At 41.1% G+C, this 22,237-nt stretch overlaps 1 protein-coding gene across 3 annotated transcripts; it reads left to right on the forward strand.

Moving 5' to 3' along the window:
* The first annotated feature begins 765 nt into the window (after nt 1-765).
* Nucleotides 766-21,784, forward strand: pdp1 (pyruvate dehydrogenase phosphatase catalytic subunit 1). 3 transcript variants are annotated; one of them, XM_080194412.1, is made up of 2 exons: nt 766-797; nt 20,085-21,784. In XM_080194412.1, the coding sequence occupies exon 2, from the start codon at nt 20,130-20,132 to the stop codon at nt 21,753-21,755; it is 1,626 nt and encodes a 541-aa protein (XP_080050538.1). In that variant the 5' UTR covers nt 766-797; nt 20,085-20,129; the 3' UTR covers nt 21,756-21,784. The 3 variants fall into 3 exon arrangements, with proteins under 3 accessions (XP_080050538.1, XP_080050536.1, XP_080050537.1); XM_080194410.1 differs by lacking the exon at nt 766-797 and adding an exon at nt 17,770-17,868; XM_080194411.1 differs by lacking the exon at nt 766-797 and adding an exon at nt 18,020-18,587.
* The last annotated feature ends 453 nt before the right edge of the window (nt 21,785-22,237 follow it).

Below are 22,237 nucleotides of genomic sequence, written 5' to 3' on the forward strand. Positions count from 1 at the left end.
TTTACTGTGCTTGCATGAAGAAACTTGCCAAAATTTAACTTCAGTTTCAATGTTTTCAGTTTTACCTTAAATTTTTGTAAAGTACTGTATGGTGCACTGAGTTGCCAATCACCCAAGCTAGTGATATCCCATTTTCCTGCAGTTGGCTGGGCTGCACAGCTTTCACACGACATCCACCAGCTATTCAGCTGGGCTCTAGTTTCTTGTTGATCTCCTGCTTATTCAGCCAGGTCACTGTCCCCACTGGGCACAGGGATTTTCCTTGGTGTTCAGCCATGCTCTTGAAGTGGATGAGGGTGGCACTGGCAGGTAGCTGGTCAAACCAGCTCAGTGCAGCCAGTTAGGGAGATAGCTCAGGCCCAGGCAGGTGTCCACTAAGTAAAAACGACCACTGCACAATCCTTATGAAGGTGGACTCTCTTCTTCACACAGAACAGATTTAGCAACTAAAAACTGAAAATCTTGTGGGGTTGTGGTCCAATAGCAGAAATAGAATTGTATACAATCACGATCTGTAAACTCATGGCCCGACATATCCTTCCCTCTACCATTACCATCAAGGCAACGCATCAATCCTGATTCAATGAAGAATGCAGGAGAACATGCCAGAAGTAACAGCAGACATAGCTATAAATAACACAGCAGTTGTTGCATGAGAAACAGCAGAAGTCTGTGGGGTTGGCCTTTCTGGGAATTGCGATTGACTAACTGAAGAGACAGCACATGCCCAAAACTGAGGACTGCAGCTGTCCAGGGAGCAGGAGCTTAGAACCAAACCAGAGGCCTCAGGCCCATTCGTGAGTTTGTGCAATATACAGCATGAAATTATTTGATCAGAATAGCCATAATTCCACAGATCATATTTTGGCATTTCTGGCTATGCTACAATGAAGTATTTAAATATTTTGATTTTTGTGTTGGAATCAGACAATTCCTAAAGCAGCATAAAACTTTGAACATCAACATATATGCGTTATTCAGGTTATATTTCAAACCAAGGGTAATTTTAATATCAGAATTGCATTTTTATAGTATCCATAGAGCCTGGGCATATCCAATTTGATGCACTTTCAGTGAAGTTGTTTACAGCAGTTTCTGGTATGTGATCCACTTGGAGATTGGAAGCTAAATTACAATCCAGAAACACCCTTTGTCTTCTCTGCCCTTCTCTCATCCAAGAAAGCCTTGGCATGTATAACGGTTAGTCTGTCACGTTATGCCACCCATAGGTATAACCTAAATTACATTTTTAATATATAACTGGCCAATTGCCCAAAAGGTTGTCTTTTCTTCCCCATATCTTCCATCTGTCAGGTGCCCATTCACACGCCCATCTCCTATCCCTCTTCAATCCCCTACATCATCCATTTGCCCCGTCCCCCATCCTCAAAGTATTTGTGTCCTTGATACCAACAATCCAGTTGCCTCTTTTTGCATTCAACACCACTTGGATGATATTCATGACCAATCATAGACTAGCAGTTATATAGTGAAAACGTTAAGTGGTATTGTGCCTCTGGGTGGCATTATGTGATAGGCTAACAGTTATACATTTCAAGGCTTTCTCAGATGTATGACAAAGGTAGAGTTGCTAACTTGCTAGGATGAATCTTTCCCATAACGAGTTAATCTCCTGGATTTAACAATGTGCCATTGAGTGCAATCTTACAATCTCATTCCCCCCACCTTTCGGTGAGGTGAGGTGGTAAGATCAGGTGGGAGGTGGAAAATCAGGTTCACACTTTTTTTATCATTGTACCCGATTGAACTAGCACTGCTTTGCCAAGAAAAGGCACAAAGCTGATTAAAATATTTGCAAGCCATTAATGCTTGGGCTCACTTTACCGTCTTGATGGCTGAGAATCATATATGATCCCCACCAACAGGACCAGATGGCCTCACTGGGGAAGTCAGAGGCCATTGGAGTTCTCTGGGTGGTCAGGGGCAGGGCTACCCATGCTGCCTACGTGGCATCCTGGCACTGCCCAACTGGCACTATAGCACTGTCCACCAAAATCACACTGGTACCATCGACAGGAATTACTCCATTTTTTGCGCCAGAACCAAGACTGCCATTTTTTGGTAAGATTTCACACAATGTTTCAGGTTTTTAGCCTTTCATCAAAATGGCTCCTCCTGGAATTATCTAGAGCTCAGTACTCTGAACCTTGTTCCTCCAGCTGTGTGCAATGTTGTTCCAAGTTCACCATGATCGTTCTAATTACCTTGGCTGGGGTGAACCAAAAGATCCCATGATTTCTTCACTCATTTAAATCACATCTTCAGCATGTTGGTGGCTTGCTTAATGACTCATCAGATTGTCATATGGCATTCATTGTAATTTTCTTGAGGTTAACTGGGTGGGCTTCCCGTGGATATAAACCTGCTTGCAAGTCCAAACAAGTTTGGGATCTTGGACTGCTGCAGGATGAAAACATTATGGCAGATTTCCAGGAATTTGGTACACACCTGTATAAACCTTTTCTTATAGCTAGCATCATTGTGCACATTAATAGAGTGGAACCCTTTGTAGTTTATCAATACTCCTTGTTGAACTGTGGATCCATGATGTGAATGTAGGTGAACTCCTGATGAAGGAGCAGCATTCCAAAAGCTCTTGATTCCAAATAAACTGTTGGACTTTATCCTGGTGTTGAGAGACTTCTTATTGTGCCCATCTCCGTCCAATGCCAGCATCCCCAATTCGATGCATGAAATGTCACATGTTGTCAGTGATCTATGGTGAAAGCCAACCAGTAATGAATACCAAACTGGTATCAACACAGGTGAAGTTGGCATAATTACCAGCCCTAGCAATCCATCAGTGAGTGTTTCAGTCTGATCCATTTACATTCTGATAACTGATCCTGGATATGTCTTTAGTAGTATTCTGAAAGGATCAAGTGTAAACGTTTGAGGGAAGTCATCACTTTCATACCCACTGATAATGCATGGCCACCAAGTCAGCAATTAAAGGTCTTCTTTGAGGTGCAGTTGTGCCCTGCCACTTGATTCAACAATCTCAGTCACCGAAAATACTGCTCTTCAAAGAAGGGAAAGAAACTGAGTCTCTGCCACAGCTCTGTTATGTGGCTAGTGTAATCTAAAATCTTGACCCCTATGCTCATCCCTTCTCCACCCGCAGGTGTTTCCTCAGGCTGTGACAGCTGACAATAGTCATGTTGTTCTTTGTTAGAGCTCCAATCCAAGGTAGCACCTACCTTCATTTGAATCTCAATATCTGTAAAGTGCAGGTACTAATCTCTCACCACATACACAATGAACAAGCACTTTTCCAGTGGTACGCAGGAAAGCAGTTGTGAAACCTGATATTTATTGCTGTATTTGCCTGACTCTTAATTTGACCAATTGCTTTCCTGCTTAAATTTCAATGCAGAGTTTTAGGAAGCAGGATCTGCTGTTAGATTTGAATGCAAGTTGAAATATGATTAAAATTGACCAATAAACATATTTAAATTACTAACCTGCTTTGCTAAAGGGATCATGGGCAATAAGCCAAACGCTCCCATTGCCACAATTATAAATGATGCAAATGAAAGCATATCCCATTGATTTAAACTATAACACAGCTGTCTCACCGAGATTTATGCTTTTGTATGATTAGAATTCCCATCAGCAGGACAGTTCCCCTTCCAATCCCCTCTTTCAGCTGTTTCTATTGATTAGGGAAGTCATGAAGGCACAACAATTGTGTAGTTTAATACAATCACCAATAAGTCACTCCTGCATTTGGCCAAAAATATGAATTGCAGTGTGATGAATATGTCTATGTTCTTCGCAGTTATTTTTGTCCATCAGTAACTGAGGGAGACAGATCCATTTCCAGATCTTGCACTAAATATATCCTTCAGCAGCTACATTACATGAACCCATCCACCTCAAATGTATGCTTATCTGGAGTGGCTAGCAGCTTGGCTTTTTTAAAAAAGATTTACCCTTAAGTTTATTGTACTACCTAGAGTTAATATATTACTGGGGAATCAGATAACCTGAATGCCTTAGTGCTGTTTAGTCAGAGCTCCCACCCGATCTTATTGAACTTTGAATGGATTGTCTAATTGACATTTTGCTTTGCATGTGTGAAATAGAATCTTGGTTAAATTGTACCATCTGAACTGATCGTAGCAGTCTCCTTGGGTTCAGATGGTAAGGAGTACATGAGGAATTGCTTATCTTTCTTGCCATTATTTTCTCCCCTCACTTAAGGTGCTCCAAGATACCATTTTCCAACAAGCTTGAGTTATAAAGAGAGGCTGGATAGACTGGGATTATTTTCCTGGAGTGTAGGAGGCTTAGGGGTAATCCTTTAGAGGTCTATAAAATAATGAGGGACATAAATAATGTAGATAGTCAACATATTTTCCCAAAGGTAGAGGGGTCTAAAACTAGAAGGCATAGGTTACAGGTAAAAGGGGAGAGAAACAAAAGGTCCAGGGGGACAATTATTTCATTCCAACGGTGGTGAGTGTCTGGAACACGCTGCCAGAGGCAGTAGTAGAAGTGGGTACAATTTTGTCTTTTAAAAAAACATTTAGACAGTTAAATGGGTAAGATGGGTAAAGACGGATATGGGCCCAATGTGGGCAATTGGGACTCACTTTGTGGTAAAAACTGGGTGGCACGGTCAAGTCGGGCAGAAGGGCCTGTTTCCATGCTATAAACCTCAATGATTCAATGATTCTATAATACCTTGAATCGACAATAAATTTAACTTGTGGAGAAGTTAAGAAGTGCTGTGTCATGTTATATAATTGTGGAACATTCCTGGCAATAATAGAATTGCTTTAACCTTCACTTAGTAATTAGCAATGTCAATTAGCTTTTTTGTATAAGCAATTTTATATATCAATATTTTCAAGTGAATCACAATATATTACATGCAATAATAGACCTACTGTAAAAACTATGCACTGTAGTGCACATGTTGCTGTCTTTCTAAACAGAAGGCTCAGATAACATTAGAGTATTTTAGTGCTGGCCCTTTATCAAATGTTCTTTATATAGATGCACTATTAAAGCATTGCACTCTAAAGGTAACAGCGTCCTTTTTTGATTTGATTTTATTTATTATTGTTACATGTATTGGAATACAGTGAAAAGTATTGTTTTTTGCATGCTATGCTATGGAGCTTATTAACTCTGCTTAAAATCCTTTATTTTAATATGTGGTTGTTTTCCACTAAAAAGGAAATGTATTTTGAGGCTGTTAATTTTTCCTTCTCAGAAAATAATATAAATTAAGAGCTATGATATAATTCTGGAATTTTTAACATTTTGGTAATAACTTGAAATAATTTTCCTTGACGAGTGAATATTTGTGTTCGTAATAGTTTGCCGGAATTAGAGCTTTTCTTTGTGGCAAGGATCAGCTTCAAGCATTACCAGGTCATTCATGACATGAGCTAACCACAGGTCAAATTAGGGCTAATTTGTCTGAAAATGGTCAGAAATTCAAGAATTAGCTTTATTTCCCTCTAAACCTTGTCAGGAAGTCAAAACTATTTTGTCTGCTAGGAGGTATGATCTATGCGAATGAAAAATAGAGAAATATAAAATGGGCTACCAACTGTCTCATTGCCCACTTAATACTATTGCATAATATAAAGATCTGCCTCCAGGAATCCTGTTTTCTGCAACAAAGGAGGTATCAACATTGTGCCTTGTGTTCTAATACAGAAAGTCAGGTGATGAAAAATAGAATCAAACAATTCTTTGCACATTTTTATAAGCATTTATTTATAGACAAGTGCATTATAAACATGCACCTCTGAACAAAGTAATGTTTGAGCCTAATGTTATTTATAGGGATACAAGTGAATCCCCAGTTAATATCCACCACCAATATATAATTAAAAATAATTCTCTATCAATAAAGATTAGGGTTTATAAGTAACTAAAATTTCAAAATAATTTAAACCAAAGACCTCCATATTGTGTATAAAGTATTGCATTGTGAGGTAACACTATTCAGAGACCCCCTAACAACTTTTTAAAACAGCAATTGTGATGATACAGTGCCTCAAGAAATATATTTAGGCTATGTTTCTTGCACAGGATCTGTTCTGGCAGTTTATTTTATTATTGGTGCCATTTTGTCTATACACTGCAGCCTCTGTTGCTACTACAACAGCATAATTGATCTTAATTGCTACAATGTTTGTTTTAATCTGGGCTAATGCTATTCTGTTATTTTAGTGTTTTTCCCAGGAGTATTGCAGAATAGAACTTGAATAGGTTAATTGACAGAAAAACCACGTGACTGGGTACAGCTAGGCTCACACAGAGAAATCAATCAAATGCTGCTTGGAATTATTAGAAGGCAGTACCTCTATTTCTCTATATGAATTTGAAGACTGGAATCTGTCAGGAAATATATCTCTTTTTCTGAGAATCTGCTGTTCAAAGGTAGATCTGTCTCTGACAACTGCTGTATGGGAGTCAAAAGACAGGTGTGTTTCTGTATCTGTCCAGAGGGTTTAAAAGTTTAGAAATGTAGCACTCACAAAAGCATATTGGCTTTTTGCTGATTCTTAGAGGGATTTATGTCTTTGAGGATATTGCTTAAATTGGAACAATACAGATGAATAGCTTTTAAGAATTATACTTTGTCTTGTTTAAATATTTTAATTGGTAAGAATTACAATAATTTTTTGTCATATTCTAATTATCTTCTTAAATAAAGTTTGTTTTAATAAAAGCTTCCTAGTGGGTCAATCGAATCATACTTGGAGCAAAGACTGATGCTCGACATAATGCCAAATAAAAAATGTTAGGATCTAGGCTACCTTCAAAATATACCTTTGAGTTTCTGATCTAGTCCCTAATGCAATCCAACAGATGATGATTTGCATTCACTTATTTAACTTTAGGGATTTAGATCCAGTAATGTTTTAAGACAGCAAGGTCAGTTCATACCTTTACTCATTTTTATCTGTTATGGAGCATACATGATTCCACAAAAATAAGTTCTGTCAATAAGTTAAAAAATCCAACACGTTGGGTAGGATCTTGAGCTCACTTTCACCATCTGCGGGAATGGTGGCGAGGCTTCAGGTTCAGGCGAATCCTGGAAATTGCGGAACTCATTGGCAAGATTGTGATTACTTATTTTTGCCTCCCCTTGCTGATGACATAATCAGGTTCATGCCTGTAATGGGGGGAGGAATGCTGGCTCTGTTTGCAGGAATTTGGGGGGGGGAGGGGGAAGCGGGGAACGCAGGGATGTGGACTCTGATCACAGAGGGAAGGGGGGGCTGCCAGTTTTGTTCGCAGGGGGATGCCTGCTCTGATCGCAGGGGCAGGGGGAATGCTAGCTCTGATCATCATGGGAGGGTATATTTTTGTCCTCTGATCAGGGCACATATTAAAAAGGGCACCCCAATCTCAGTGCAACCAGACTTTGCCTGCATGCTTCGTTCCTGCCCCTCTACATGAAAGTGTGGAACACATCCACCTTTTTTTCTGACAGAAATTCAGAAGATCTAGAGAGAAAACTGGCTTGATTCTCTGAGAAACATGACAGTTTTCAATCAAACCCTGACACTTTGCCAAATTCTGGTAAGATCACCCCCAAATCAAGGCTTACAAGGGAAATTAGAGATAGTATTAGATTCAAGGAAGAAGCATACAAATTGGCAAAAAAAAAGCAATAGACCTGAGGATTGAGAGCAGATTAAAATTCAGCAAAGGAGGATCAAGGGATTGGTTAAGAAGGGAAAAACAGAGTATGAAAGCGGGAAACATTAAAAACTGACTGTAAAAGTTTCTATAGGTAGGTAAACAGGAAAAGATTGGCAAAAATGAATATAGGCCCCTTATGGTCAGAAACAGGAGAATTCATAACAGGGAATAGAGAAATGGCCGAGGAATTAAATTTGTACTTTACTTCAGTTTTCACAAAGGAAGACATGAATAATGTACCAGAAATTCAGAGAGAAACAAGTTTTAATGAGGAGATGAATGAAATCAACATTAACAGAGAAATGGTTTTGGGGAAATTGATGGGATTAAAGCTGGATAATTCTCAAAGTCCCAATAATCTTCATCCCAGAGTACTTAAGGAAGTGGTCCTGGAAATAGTAGATCCATTGGTGATTATTTTCCAAAATTCTTTGGACTCTTAACTGATTCCTACCGATTGGAGGGTAGCTAACGTAAACACACTATTTAAAAAGGGAGGTAGAGAGAAAACAGGAAACAATAGACCAATGAGCCTAACGTCGGTACTGGGGATGTTACTAAAATCCATTACCAAGGATTTCATAACTTAGCATTTGGAAGACAGTGGTATAATCAGACAAACTTGAGATAAAAGAGGCAAAAGAGATGAACGAGGGGAACTAGTGGATATGGTTTATTTAGACATTCAGAAGGCTTTTGACAAAGTCTCACACAGCAGACTATCATGTAAAGTTAAAGCACATAGGATTGCAGGTTGTGACTTGAGATGGTTAGAAAGTGGTAAGCAGATAGGAAGCAAAGAGTTGACATAAATGGATCTTTTTCTGATTGGCAGTCAATGACAAGTAGGATTCCGCAGGGAACTGTGCTAGGATCCAAACCATTCACATTATATATTAATGATTTGGAAGAGGGAACTAAATGTATTATTTCAAATTTGGAGATGATACAAGGTTGGTTGGGAGACTGAGCTGTGAGAAGGATGCAGAGGTGTTTCAGTGTGATTTGAATGGGCTGAATGTTTGGGCAAATGCAGTATAACATGGATAAATGTGAGGTTATTCACTTTGGTAGCAATAATAAGAAGAAAATTAGAAACATACAAGATAGGAGCAGGAGAAGGCCATTTGGCCCTTAGAGCTTGGTCCTCCATTCATTAAGATCACAGCTGGTCATCCAACTCAATAGCCTAATCCTGCTTTTTGCCCATAATCTTTGATCCCATTTGCCCCAAGTGCCATATCCCACAACTCCTGAATGCATTCAATGTTTTGATATCAACTACTTCCTGCAGTAATGAATTCTACAGGCTCACCACTCTTTGGGTGAAGAAATGTCTCCTTACCTCCGTCCTAAATTGTTTACCCTGAATCCTCAGACTGTGACCCCTGGCTCTGGACCACCATCAGTAACATCCTCCCTGCATATCCTGTCTAGACCAGTTAGAATTTTATAAGTCTTTATGAGATCACCCCCACGTTCATCTGAACTCCAGTGAAAATAATCCCAACTAGTCAATCTCTCCTCATACATCAGTCCTGCCATCCCTGGAATCAGCCTCGTAAACCTTTGCTGCACTCTGAGAGCAAGAACATCCTTCCTCAGAAAAGGAGACCAAAACTGCACACAATACTCTAGGTGTGGCTTCGCCAAAGCCCTGTATAGCTGCAACAACACATCCCTGCTCCTGTGCTCAAAACTACTCACAATGGAGGCCAACCTGCCATTTGCCTTCTTTACCTCCTGCTGTACCTGCATGCTTACTTTTAGTGACTGGTGCACAAGGACACCCAGATCCCACTGTACACTCCCCTCTCCCAAATTACAGCCATTTAGGTAGTAATCTGCCTTCTTGTTTTTGCTTTCAAAATGAATAACGTAACACTTAATTATACTGCATCTACCATTGATTAGCCCACTAACCCAACTTGTTCAGATCATTCTGAAAGATTTCTGCATCCTTGTCACAGTTCACCCTCCCACCCAACTTGGGATTATCTGCAAATTTTGAGATGTTACATTTTGTTCCCTCATCCAAATCATTAATGTATATTGTGATTCCTGTGGCACCCCATCGGCCAATTTGAAAAGCACACATTAATTCCTACTCTTTGTTTTCTCTCTGCCAACCAGTTTTCTACCAATCTCAATACACTTGCTCCAACCCCATGCGCTTTAATCTTGCACGATAATTTCTTGTGCGGGACTTTGTTAAATGCTTTCTAAAAGTCCAAATATACCACATCTACTGATTCCCCCTTGTCAACTCTGCTAGTTACATCTTCGAAGAATGCCAACAGATTTGTCAAGCATGATTTCTCCTTCATAAATCAATGCTGACTCTGTCTGATCCTGCCACTGCTTTCTAAATGTTCTGCTATAAAGTCCTTGGTAATAGATTTGAGAATTTTCCTCACTACCGATGTTAAACTTACTATAATTCCCTATTTTCTTTCTACCTCCCTTTCTGAATATTGGAGTGACATTCACTACCCTCCAATCTGCACGGACTGTTCCAGAGTCTATAGAATCCTGGAAGATGCATTCACTATTTCTAGAGCCACTTCCTTAAGTACTCTGGGATGTAGATTATCAGACAGATTATTATTTGAATAGGTGTAAATTGAGAGAGATGGATACTCAGTGAGACCTTGGTGTCTTCGTGCATCAGTCACTGAAAATAAGCACACAGTTACAGCAGGCAGTAAAGAAGGCAAATGGTATGTTGGCTTTCTTGGTGAGAGGATTTGAGTATAGGAATAGGGATGTTTTGCTGCAATTTTTCTAGGGCGTTGGTGAGGCCACACCTGGATTGTTGTGTGCAGTTTTGGTGTCCTTATCTGAGGAAGGATGTCCTTGCTACATAGAGGGAGTTCAGCAGAGGTTTACCAAGCTGATTCATGGGATGGCAGTACTGCCATATGAGGAGAGACTAAGTTGGTTAGGGTTACATTCAGGGGAGTTTAGAAGAGTAAGAGGGGATCTCAGAAACTTACAAAATTCTAATAGGGTTAGGCAGGATAGATTCAGAAAGAATGTTGCTAATGGTGGGGGAGTCCAGGACTAGGGATCAGAGTTGGAGGATAAGGGGTAAATCTTTTAGAACTGAGCTGAGGAGAAATTTCTTCGCCCAGAGGGTGGTGAATATATGGAATACACTACCACAGAAAGTAGTTGAGGCCAAAAAGGTGTCTGATTTCAAGAAGAAATTGGATATAGCTTTTGGGGCTAAAGGGATCAAGGGATATGGGGGAGTAGGGGAGGGGGATCAGGATATTGAATTTGATGATCAGCCATGATCAAAATGAGGCAGCGCAGGTTCAAAGGGCTGAATGGCCTACTTCTGCTTTTAGTTTCTACGGTTCTATGTATTAAAATATTATTCTTTTTGCCATTTTTAATATGGACTTTCTGTTGAATCAAAACAGATGTCTGCTATAATCACATAATAAACAGGAGTTACAAGAACAAAAGAATCCCCTCAGCATCATGGAATTTCACACCCAATTGTAAGGACATTATAATCACCAGGGAGTTCATACATCGAAGCAGAACTGTTAACAGATTCATCTCACACCTGGGACTGTTCAAGTCCATTTAAAAGGTGACCACTGAGGAAACAATGGACGTTATTTACATTTTCAAAAGCTTACCCCTTTAGTAGAGTCAGAGGATCTGCCCGGACAAACATTTTCTGACATGAGATCCTCAATATGGCTCAAAATCTAATGGCTGGGACATTATCAGTTCTGAAATCAAAGCCAGTTTCAGACATTGGGTAAACATCCCTTTTGAAATCATTGTTGAGAAAAGTCACATGACTCTAATGACCATTTTGCAATTTCTATATTCCTTTGATAACTGAGGAATCCTCATTCTGCTGTTGAAATCCAACCTGTGAACCACCAAGAAGCAGAGATCCAAGCTGAACAATAGCCTAATTCTCAAAGCTCATCTGTACAAGAAGATTTCTAACTTTCACCTGCAAAACTTACTCAACTTCATCTTGCGGCATCAGCGCCAATTAGAAAACATCAGCAGGATTAAACAAAGTCAACATGGATTTATGAAAGGGATATCATGGTTGAAACTTACTACAGTTCTTTGTGGAAATAACTAGTAAAATAGATAAGAATGAGCCAGTAGATGTGGTGTATTTAGATTTTCAGAAAGATTTTGATACAGTGTCACATAAGAGGTTAGTATGCAAAATTAAAGTACATGGGATTGGGAATAATATATTTGCATGGTTTGCAAATTCTTTAGCTAACAGGAAAAGAACAGTGAAAATAAATGGGTATTTTTCAAAGTGGCAGGCAATGACTAGTGGGCTTCACAATTGGTGCTTGTGCCCCAGCTATTCACAGTATACAACAATGATTTAGATTAGGAAAGCAAATGTAATATTTGACAACACGAAACTTGGTGAGAATGTGAGTCATGAGGAGGATGTTAAGATGCTTCAAGATGGTTTAGAGAAGTTGAGTGAGTGGCCAAATATATGGCAGATTCTGTACAACATGAATAAATGTGAAGTTATTTACTTTGGGCAGAGAAACAGAAAGGCACAATATTACTTCGATGGTGATAGATTGGGAAATGTTGACATACAAAGTATACCAGTCACTGAAAGCAAGCATACAAGTACAGCAAGCAGATAGGTAGGCAAATGGTAAGTTGGTCTTCATTGCAAGGGGACCTGAGTACAGAGCAAGCACGTCTTCTGCAGCTGTATATGGCTTTGGTGAGACCACACCTGAGGTTTTGCATGCAGTTTTGGTCTTCTTATCTAAGAAAGGATATTCTTGCCATAGAGGGAGTGCAGCAAAGCTTTACTAGACTGATTTCTGGGATGGCAGGATTGTTGTCTCAGAAGAGTTGGATCAACTGCGTCTGCATTCATTGGAATTTCAAACAACCAGAGGAGATCTCATCGACAGGTATAAACTTCTGGCAGGGCTGGACAGACTGGATGAAGGGATGTTGTTTCCTCTGGCTGATGTGTTGAGAACAAAGGATCACAATCTCAGGATATGAGGGTAAGCTTTTCAGGACTGAGATGAGGAGAAACTTCTTCACTCAGAGGCTGGTTGGTGCATCTGTAGAATTTTCTACCACAGTAGGCTCTGCGACCAAATCAGTGTACATATTTAAGAAGGAAATAGATAGATTTCTAGAATCTAAGCATGTCAATGGGTGTGGGGAGAGTGTGGGAGCATGGCGTAGAGTTTGAGGTATAATTATACTGAATGGCACAGCAGGTTCAAAGCACTGAATGGCCTGCTCTTGCTCCTATTTCCTACATTTCTAAAGAGAACTCACCAAAGCCATATACAGCTGCAGAAGACATGCTTTAGCCCACTGAACTCAAGTTCCTATGCAAAAGAACTCCTCAAAGGACTTTGACTGTGGATTCTGATAATCATGTGAACTAATAATCATTTCCGTAGTTCTTATATACAATTTATCCATAGTTGTAAAACTTTCTCTTTTATATCACCCCCTTGCTGTGTGTGGTAGAGTGGGACACTGTGAACACTACTCCCTTGGATTTTGAACGTGAATAAACTAGTCTGATTTAAAACGTAACATGAGTTTACGTAAGTTATTAGTGTATTGAATCGCACAATCTGAGTGTTTGGGGAAAATCACCACAGCATAATTTGAAAATAATTCAAAACATCTTCTGCTTACAGTCAGTTGGTGAGAGGAAAGAAGTTCAGTTTGCCAATCTCTCCTGTCTGTAACACATTCAGTACCAACCACATAAATTGTAGAGTATCTCACGGAGAATATTTGATAAATAGAATTCTATATCCAGTGTCCCCATAAAAGTCAGTGCTTTGGCAGCCAAATTACTTTTTAACAAAACTTTATATTTTCAGAGGACAATGGGGGTAACTTTCTGCCCATGTTCGCCATCAGAGAGAGTGATGATATGGGCTGAAAATCCAGAGAGAATCAGGAAACACAATTCTCTTTGAAGAGATTGAATTCCAGAATTTTCCCCATCCCTCAGCAGTGACGTGGAGAGGTCCATGCCCACAAAGAGTGAGAACCTCATTTAAATATATTTCAATGTAATTGAATGTCATTAAACCACCCCCACCATCTGTGCCATATTTTCCCCCTAGCCATATTTTGTTGAACAGGTTCACTCAGATGTGAACCTGTAGTGGGGGTCCCCAGAGGTGCAAAGGTGTAGCCTCTGTGGAAGAGGGATATAGCCAGGCAATGCCCTGGCAATGGTGGGGTTGGGGGAGGGGGGAATGCTAGCGTCGATTGTAGGGCCTAGCCGACCCGATGATGATTGTAGAGGGAGGAAGACTCTGAGTCTTCTATGATGAGGTGGGGGTGGAGTTATTTCTTTGTCTGATCAGAGAGGGCATCACAATCTGAATACAGCTGGGCTTTAGGTTAGGGTGCATGGAGTTGGGGGTAAGGTGTTAGCGTGGATTGAGGATTGGTTATCTAACAGGAAACAGAGAGTTGGAATCAATGGGTGCTTTTCTGGTTGGCAGTTGGTGACTAGAGGAGTGCCGCAGAGATTGGTGCTGGGGTCTCAACTGTTTACCATTTACATAGACGATCTGGAGGAGGAGGCTGAGTGTAGGGCAACAAAATTTGCTGATGACACAAAGATGCGAGAAAGAAAAGCAAATTGCGTGGAAGGCGCAGAAAGTCTGCAGAGAGATCTGGATAGGCTGAGTGAGTGGGCGAGGACCTGGCAGATTGAGTATAACATTAGCAAATGTGAGGTTATCCACTTTGGTAGAAATAATAGTAGGAGGGATTATTATTTAAAGGGTGAAAAGCTGCAGCATGCTACAGTGCAGAGGGATCTGCGGATCCTTGTGCACGAATCACAAAAACCCAGTCTGCAGGTGCAGCAGATGATCAAGAAGGTGAATGGAATGTTGGCCTTTATAGCGAGGGGGATAGAATATACAAGCAGGGAAGTCTTGCTGCAACTGTACAGGGCACTGGTGAGGCTGCAACTGGAGTACTGTGTGCAGTTTTGGCTCCTGTATTTGCGAAAGGATATATTGGCCTTGGAGAGAGTACAGAGAAGGTTCACCAGGCTAATACCGGAGATGAGGGAGTTAGCTTATGAAGAGAGGTTGAATAGACTGGGTCTGTACTCATTAGAGTTTAGAAGGCTGAGGGGGGATCTTATAGAGATTTACAAGATAATGAAGGGGATAGATAGGGTAGAGATAGCGAGATTCTTCCTGCGTAGAAAGGATAGCAGAACTAGAGGGAACAGCCTCAAAATAAGGTGGGGGGGGCAGTTTAGAACAGAGTTGAGGAGGAACTTCTTCATTCAAAGGGTGCTGAATCTCTGGAATTCTCTGCCCATTGAAGTAGTGGAGGCTACCTCGTTGAATATATTTAAGGCGCGGGTAGATAGATTTCTGATAGACAAGGGAATTAAGGGTTATGGGGAGAAAGTGGGAAAGTGGAACTGATTCACTTCAGATCAGCCATGATCTTATTGAATGGTGGGGCAGGGTCGAAGGGCTACATGGCCATGTAGCCTACTCCTGCTCCTATTTCTTATGTTCTTATGTTTACCAGCATGTTTAGGCCCCACCCCTGTACATGATAGCATGAAACACGTCACCTTTTCTTTTGACAAAGTGCCATAAGATTTCGAGAGAAAACCTGCCTGTTTTTCTGGAGAGAAACACTGGTTTTCGGTCAGATCCTGACACTTTGTCATTTTTTGGTAAGATTCTGCCCAACAGTTCTCATTCTGGGCAATTGGCCCTTGGATGTAACAGCTCTGTCACATGTGTCATGATCACTTACGTTAATACTACCCAGCACTTGATTTACCCTGATTCATCAAGACCTACATGACAAAACACATAAGCATTTAAAGTAGAAGTTTCCTTGTTCACTTCTATCAACTGTTCAGACTCTGAGATTTTGTAATAATAATGACGAACGAACCATAATAGTTTGATTACAATGTTTGCTAAGTGCTGCTTTACCATAACAATCAATTACCTTTCCAGGGCCTTTCCATTCCCTATGATCCTCTCTTTTATAGTAAACTAAAACTCCTGAATTGAAGTCCTCAGATGGTTTCATACTTCAGCATTCTGCAAATTTTCTCAGAGATCTCATCTTTGAGAGATGATATCCTTGTGTGCGTAAAATATTTAATTTATCAATGTGCTGTTTAATGCTGAGTGAAAATCTAATTGGCATGCAGAATGGTTTTATTTATGGGGGCTATAAAATTAACTTGCTAATTAATGTTTATTAACATTTGGTTATCAAATGCAAGGTCATGCAGGGATGATACTGAAAGAAAAAATTATATCCTTGTTAAACAGGGAATCAAACATAGATGTAATTTTGTTACAGGAATTATTCAAGCATAAGTTACATCCTGAGATAACCATGACATTTTTTTACTCAAGGAGTTGGTATGAGCTGAAATGCACTTTCTGATTTGTGGTAGAAGCAGATTTAATAATAATCTTCAAAAGGAAATTGAATCCAACCATGGGTCTCTTCTTCTGCAAGGAGAGAAAGCAGAGCTGTGTTGGAAATGAGTTATGTGAAGAAGGACAAAGGATAGTTTTTGTGGAAAATGACTGAGACATAGATGCAAAAGGGCAATAGGATGAGGGTGAATGCTGGCTGTTCAGGTGGTATCTTGGGGTGCCTGGACACAGAGGCATGACTGGGATCACCAGGTCTGTTAACCTGAGGAGTGTTGTACAAAGCAAACCATTTAATACGATCGTGGTTGGACTTGGGCTTCAACTCCACTTTCTTGCCCATATCCTTTAATTCCATTAACCACCAAAAATTAGCCTGACATATAGTCAATGATCGAACATCCACAGCCCTCTGGGGTTGAGAATTCCAAAGATTCATAATATTTTGAATGAAGAAATGTCTCATCACAATCCTAAATGATCAACCCTCACAGCTCAGCTCCACCCACCTCGTGGCTCAGCACCTCCCACCTCACCCTCATAGCTCAGCATCACTCTGCCTCACCTTCACAACTTGGCACTGCCCACCTTAGCGCCACCCATCTCACCTTCACAGCTTAGCACTGTCCACCTCGCCCTCATAGCTGGACACTATCCATGTCACCCTCTCAGCTCAGCAGTGCCTACCTCACCCTCACAGCTGGGCACTGCCCACATCACCATCACAGCCAGGCACTGCCCACCTCACCGTCACTGTCAGGCACTGCCCACCTCGCTCTCCAGCCAGGCACTGCCCACCCTGCCCTCCCATCCAGGCACTGCCCATCTCATCCTCACAGCCAGGCACCACCCACTTCACCCTCTCAGTTCTGCCCATCTCATCTTCACAGCCAGGCAAGCGCCACACCCTTACCTTTCCCAATCCCCTCCAAGCTGTTAAGGTTGACCATTTAGGGCAGTGATAAGACTTTCTTCACTCAAAGTACTGGAATTGTTGGAATTGTCTAGCCCAGAGGGCTGACGATATTCCATCGTTGACTATATGCAAAGCTGAGATAGGCACAGTTTTGGTCTCTAATGGAATTAAAGGATGTGGGCAATGGGCGGGAAAGTGGATTTAAAATTTAAGCTCAGTCATGATCGTATTGAATGCTGAAACAGGCCGTACGGTCTATCCTTGCGTACTTGTGCTTTCTCTTGCATATAGCTACCCCCGCAAGCTCCCGCAGTTATCCCCTCTGCCCCTTCTCTCCCTCTGCTAGATCTTCCCCACCTTCTCTCCCACTCCCTCTGCTAAATCCTCAAGCCCACTATCTCTCTCCGAGATCCTCAAGCCCACTCTCTCTACTAGATCCTCAAGTGCTCTCTCTCTCCCAGCCCCTCCGCTAAATTCTCAAGCCTACTCTCTCTCCCACTCCCTCTACTACATTCTCAAGCCCACTCTCTCTGCTCGATCCTCAAGCTCCCTCCCACTCCAGGGTTACAGCTCTCACAGCTGACAGCACCGCCCCCTCTCCATTTGTTACTGCCTCGGCGGTTACGTATGTATGGAACCCACCCCCGGGCCAGCCAATCAGCGCGGGGGGGCGGGTGTCAGTGTTAGACTGGGGCAGCGCGCTGGCGCTCGCGCGGTTGTTGGCGGTTTGTTGGTGTCGCAAGCAGTAGCGCGAGGGCTAGGTGGCCGGCTCCTGGTGGTGGCTGTGACAGGCAGGTTCGTACCGGTTCATCAACGGGCGTCCAGCGGGAGAGTTCGAATCGGCGTGCTGGCTGGCTGTCCGGGCGGATGTGGGTGGCTCTACATGCTGGTAGTGTAGCAGCAGCGGGGGCGAGGCGCTTATTAGAGCCGAGTACCAACGTTGTGCGGGCGTTGGGTGCGGCTGTCAGACTGGGCATGGGTCAAGAGTTGGGTCTTGTCAGTCCGGCTGTCAGGTTGCGGGCTGGGCCCCGTCGGGATCCGAGTCGGATGTATGTGGAATACGGTGCCGGAAGCGGCGATGTCCGCGCGCTGGAGCGGCTTGCAAATGTTCAGAGCATCCATTGAGCAAAGGGGCGGAGCAGCCCGCACCCCCCTGCAATCCAGCTGAACACAGCAGCCAAAATATAATCATAACCTATCATTAAAACCAAAGCAGAAAACGCTGGAAACACTCAGCATGGCAGGAGAGAGAGAGTAACTAAAACTAAGCAATCATATTTATTAAGACAGTTATATCGTAGGGAGAGATTATTGATGCCCTTGAAGTTTAAATATTTACCCAATATGATTTTATTCACAGTGGAAAACATTTGTGACACGGTTAGGATTTTTCTTGGAAATCCATCTCTGTCCCCTCATACATTGTAAGAAGCCTCACAACACCAGGTTAAAGCCCTATAGGTTTATTTGTAGCAAACGCCACTAGCTTTCGGAACTGACTGTTCCTTCGTCAGGTGAGTGGGAGCAACAAAATGCACTTCTGTATCATATTTCCTTTCCTTCTCCCCCTAAGTACTATATGAATGGCATGTTTTGTCTGTATCAGCTCTCAAGAAACAAAACTTTTCACGTTCTCCCAATATGTGTGATTATTCAACATTAATTTTTTTTAGCATTTTTTAAAAAATTTATCTTTCCTGTTAGCTATTTATTTCCATTAATGTGTGGTTCACTGTGACACCAGGGCTATGTTTTTCTGAACAGCTAGCAATGATTTGGGTCAAAACTTCCATGTGGGTGACTTTTCAATCGGATGAAAGGTCAGTCATCCTGAAATGTTAACTCTGTTTCTACTCCCCACAGTTACTGACAGGCCAGCTGAATATTTCCGGCATTTTCTGTTCTCATTTTAGATTTACAACATTTGCAGTATTTTGCTTTTCTGTTTATCAATTAATTTAAAATAAATTTTAAATGTTAAAATTGTTTTTAAGTTGTATGAATTGTGTCCTCTTGTGTATCTACATTACCTGGGTCCAGCAGTTCATGAAGTTGACTTCCCTTATTGGCTTAAAAACAAAAGACACCCTATTGCTTAATATTATGAATCATCAAAATTATATTTGTACATCTGAGATGTATAATCTTTAAAATTATCCATTTAATGCTCAGGTATATTTGACAAATTTGAATATTTGAAATTATTGACATAATTATCCTGCAGTTCTTGAAATTTTCAATGAACGTGGAAATAAGAACATAAGAAATAGGAGCAGGAGTAGGCCATCTAGCCCTTCGAGCCTGCCCCGCCATTCAATAAGATCATGGCTGATCTGTCGCTGCTCAGTTCCACTTTCCCGCTTTCTCCCCATAACCCTTAATCCCCTCTCTTATCAAAAACCCATCAACCCGCGTCTTAAAAATATTTAGCGAGGCAGCCTCCACCACTTCAACGGGCAGAGAATTCCAGAGATTCACCACCCTTTGAGTGAAGAAGTTCCTCCTCAACTCCGTTCTAAACCGCCCCCCTTTTATCTTGAGGCTGTGCCCCCTAGTCCTACTGTCTTTTTTGAGCGGGAAGAGTCTCTCCACCTCTATCCTACCCATCCCATTCATCATCTTAAACGTCTCAATGAGATCTCCCCTCATTCTTCTAAACTCTAACGAGTACAAGCCCAGTTTATTCAGCCTCTCCTCATAGCTCAACCCCCTCAACTCCGGTATCAATGCTTTCCATGAATAAGATGCTCTCAAAACCTACCTCTTTGACCAAGTTTTTGGTCATCTGTCATCCACATATCATCATCTGTAGTTTGATATCTTTTTTTCTAAAGTCACTCTCGTTATGTCCTGCAATGTTTTGCTGCATTCAAGGCACTTGAGCAACATCAAAAAATATGTACTACATCATCTAAATATGTTATAGGTATTTTACATTTTTTTCCCCAGTCTGATAATAAGTTTATGCATGGTACAATAGAGATAATTGGTTTCATTCCCCATTTTTATAGGAAATGTTGGAAAAGTTGTCTTGCTGTACAATTTAGCCTGGTGAAATGTTGGTGCCAATACAGCTTGTGTTTCCAGCACTTCGAAATGGAGAGTTAAGAAGAGTATATGCCACTGCCTGCTACCATCACAGTTTCCAGAATTACTTACCTGCACTAAAGAATCGACAGCCAGAAGACAGATCCGTGCGAAAGACTTTTCCAAGATCCTTGCTCAAATGGAGCAAGCCTGAATACTTATTTGGTCATTTCCATTTAAGGAACTACAGGACCACAGTTGCACAGTTTTACAACCTCACTCCTCCTCAAGTTAACAGTATCCTGAAGGCAAATGAGTACAGTTTTAAAGTACCTGAATTTGATGGGAAAAATGTTAGTTCTGTTCTAGGTTTTGACTCCAACCAGTTGCCATCTAATTCTCCCATTGAAGATCGACGGTGTGCAGCTACCTGTCTGCAGACGAGAGGCATGCTGCTGAGTGTAATAGATGGACATGCAGGATGTGCCTGTGCGCAGGCAGTCAGTGAAAGACTCTTTTACTATATTGCTGTTGCTTTGCTAAATCAGGAAACCTTACTGGAAATAGAGAATGCAGTGGAAAATGGTGGTGTTGTATTGCCACTTTTACAGTGGCACAAACATCCTATTGACTACTTCAGTAAGGAGGCATCAAAAATGTACTTTGACAGCTTAAGGACCTACTGGCAAGAGTTAATTGACCTCCACACTGAGGAGACTCCTGATACAGTTGAAGCTTTGACAAATTCATTCAAAAGGCTTGATAATGACATTTCATTGGAGGCTCAAGTGGGGAACAGTAATTCCTTTCTCAATAATTGGCAGTTGAGAGTGGCATTTTCTGGTGCCACTGTCTGTGTTGCACACATAGATGGTGTAGATTTGCACATTGCGAATACTGGAGACAGCAGAGCTGTACTTGGTGTTCAGGGGGAGGATGGAACCTGGTCTGCACTCACATTGTCCAATGATCATAACGCACAAAACGCGAGTGAAGTAGAAAGGGTCAAGTCTGAGCACCCAAAATCGGAAGCAAAATCTGTTATTCAACAAGACCGTCTGCTTTCTTTGCTAATGCCATTTAGAGCTTTTGGAGATGTTAAGTTTAAGTGGAGCATAGATCTGCAGAAACGTGTACTGGAATCTGGCCCAGAGCTTTTAAATGAGAATGAATGTACAAAATTCTTCCCACCTAATTATCACACTCCTCCATATCTAACAGCTCAACCTGAAGTCACGTACCATAAACTAAGGCCTCAGGATAAGTTCATTGTACTAGCTACTGATGGGCTGTGGGAAATGTTACACCGAGAAGAAGTTGTAAGAATTGTTGGGGAGCATCTAACTGGTGTCCATCTTCAGCAGCCTCTTTCTGTTGGAGGTTACAAAGTGACTCTTGGTCAGATGCATGGTCTATTAATGGAGAGGAGAGATCGCATTTCATCTGCATTTGAGGATCAGAATTCTGCAACTCATCTTATAAGGCATGCAGTTGGTCAAAATGAGTTTGGAGCTATTGACCATGAGCGATTGTCTAAGATGCTCAGTCTTCCTGAAGAACTGGCACGAATGTACAGAGATGATATAACAGTTACAGTGGTGCAGTTTAATTCCCATGTTATAAATACACATTACAAGCAAAATGCAGGAAATTAAACTTGTTAGCATAGCAAGTGTGGGGGGGGGATCAACAAAAGTTTGGATGCACAAGTTGTGGAAATTGTATCATAATTGTGATTTAATACATTTATTTTTGACACAAGTAAATATTATGGTCAGGTCATATGTAATGGCTTGAACACTGGACTGTTTTAATTTAATTTGAAATAGCTCTGCAATGCTTTCATATGACCAATATAAATAAGCATGATGGATATAAGCTGATCTAAACATTTAGCTTTGTAAGAAATGGAAAATAGTTTAATTGAGTCACTAATTTTCAATGGAATTGAAAATAAAATCATGTTTATAGACACATTTCTGTACATTACAAGATGTTTCATGCATTATGATATAAAATGATATTAAATGCAATTGCTTTATTATCTCCACAACATAGGTAGTTGTTTCAGAAGACGGGAATAGAACAGTAATATTTATAGTGTTTATAATTGCATTTATATTCTTGTTCAGATGCT

This window comes from Carcharhinus amblyrhynchos, chromosome 8 (genome assembly GCF_965287045.1).
Source record: "Carcharhinus amblyrhynchos chromosome 8, sCarAmb.v2.hapA, whole genome shotgun sequence".
NCBI lineage: Eukaryota > Metazoa > Chordata > Chondrichthyes > Carcharhiniformes > Carcharhinidae > Carcharhinus > Carcharhinus amblyrhynchos.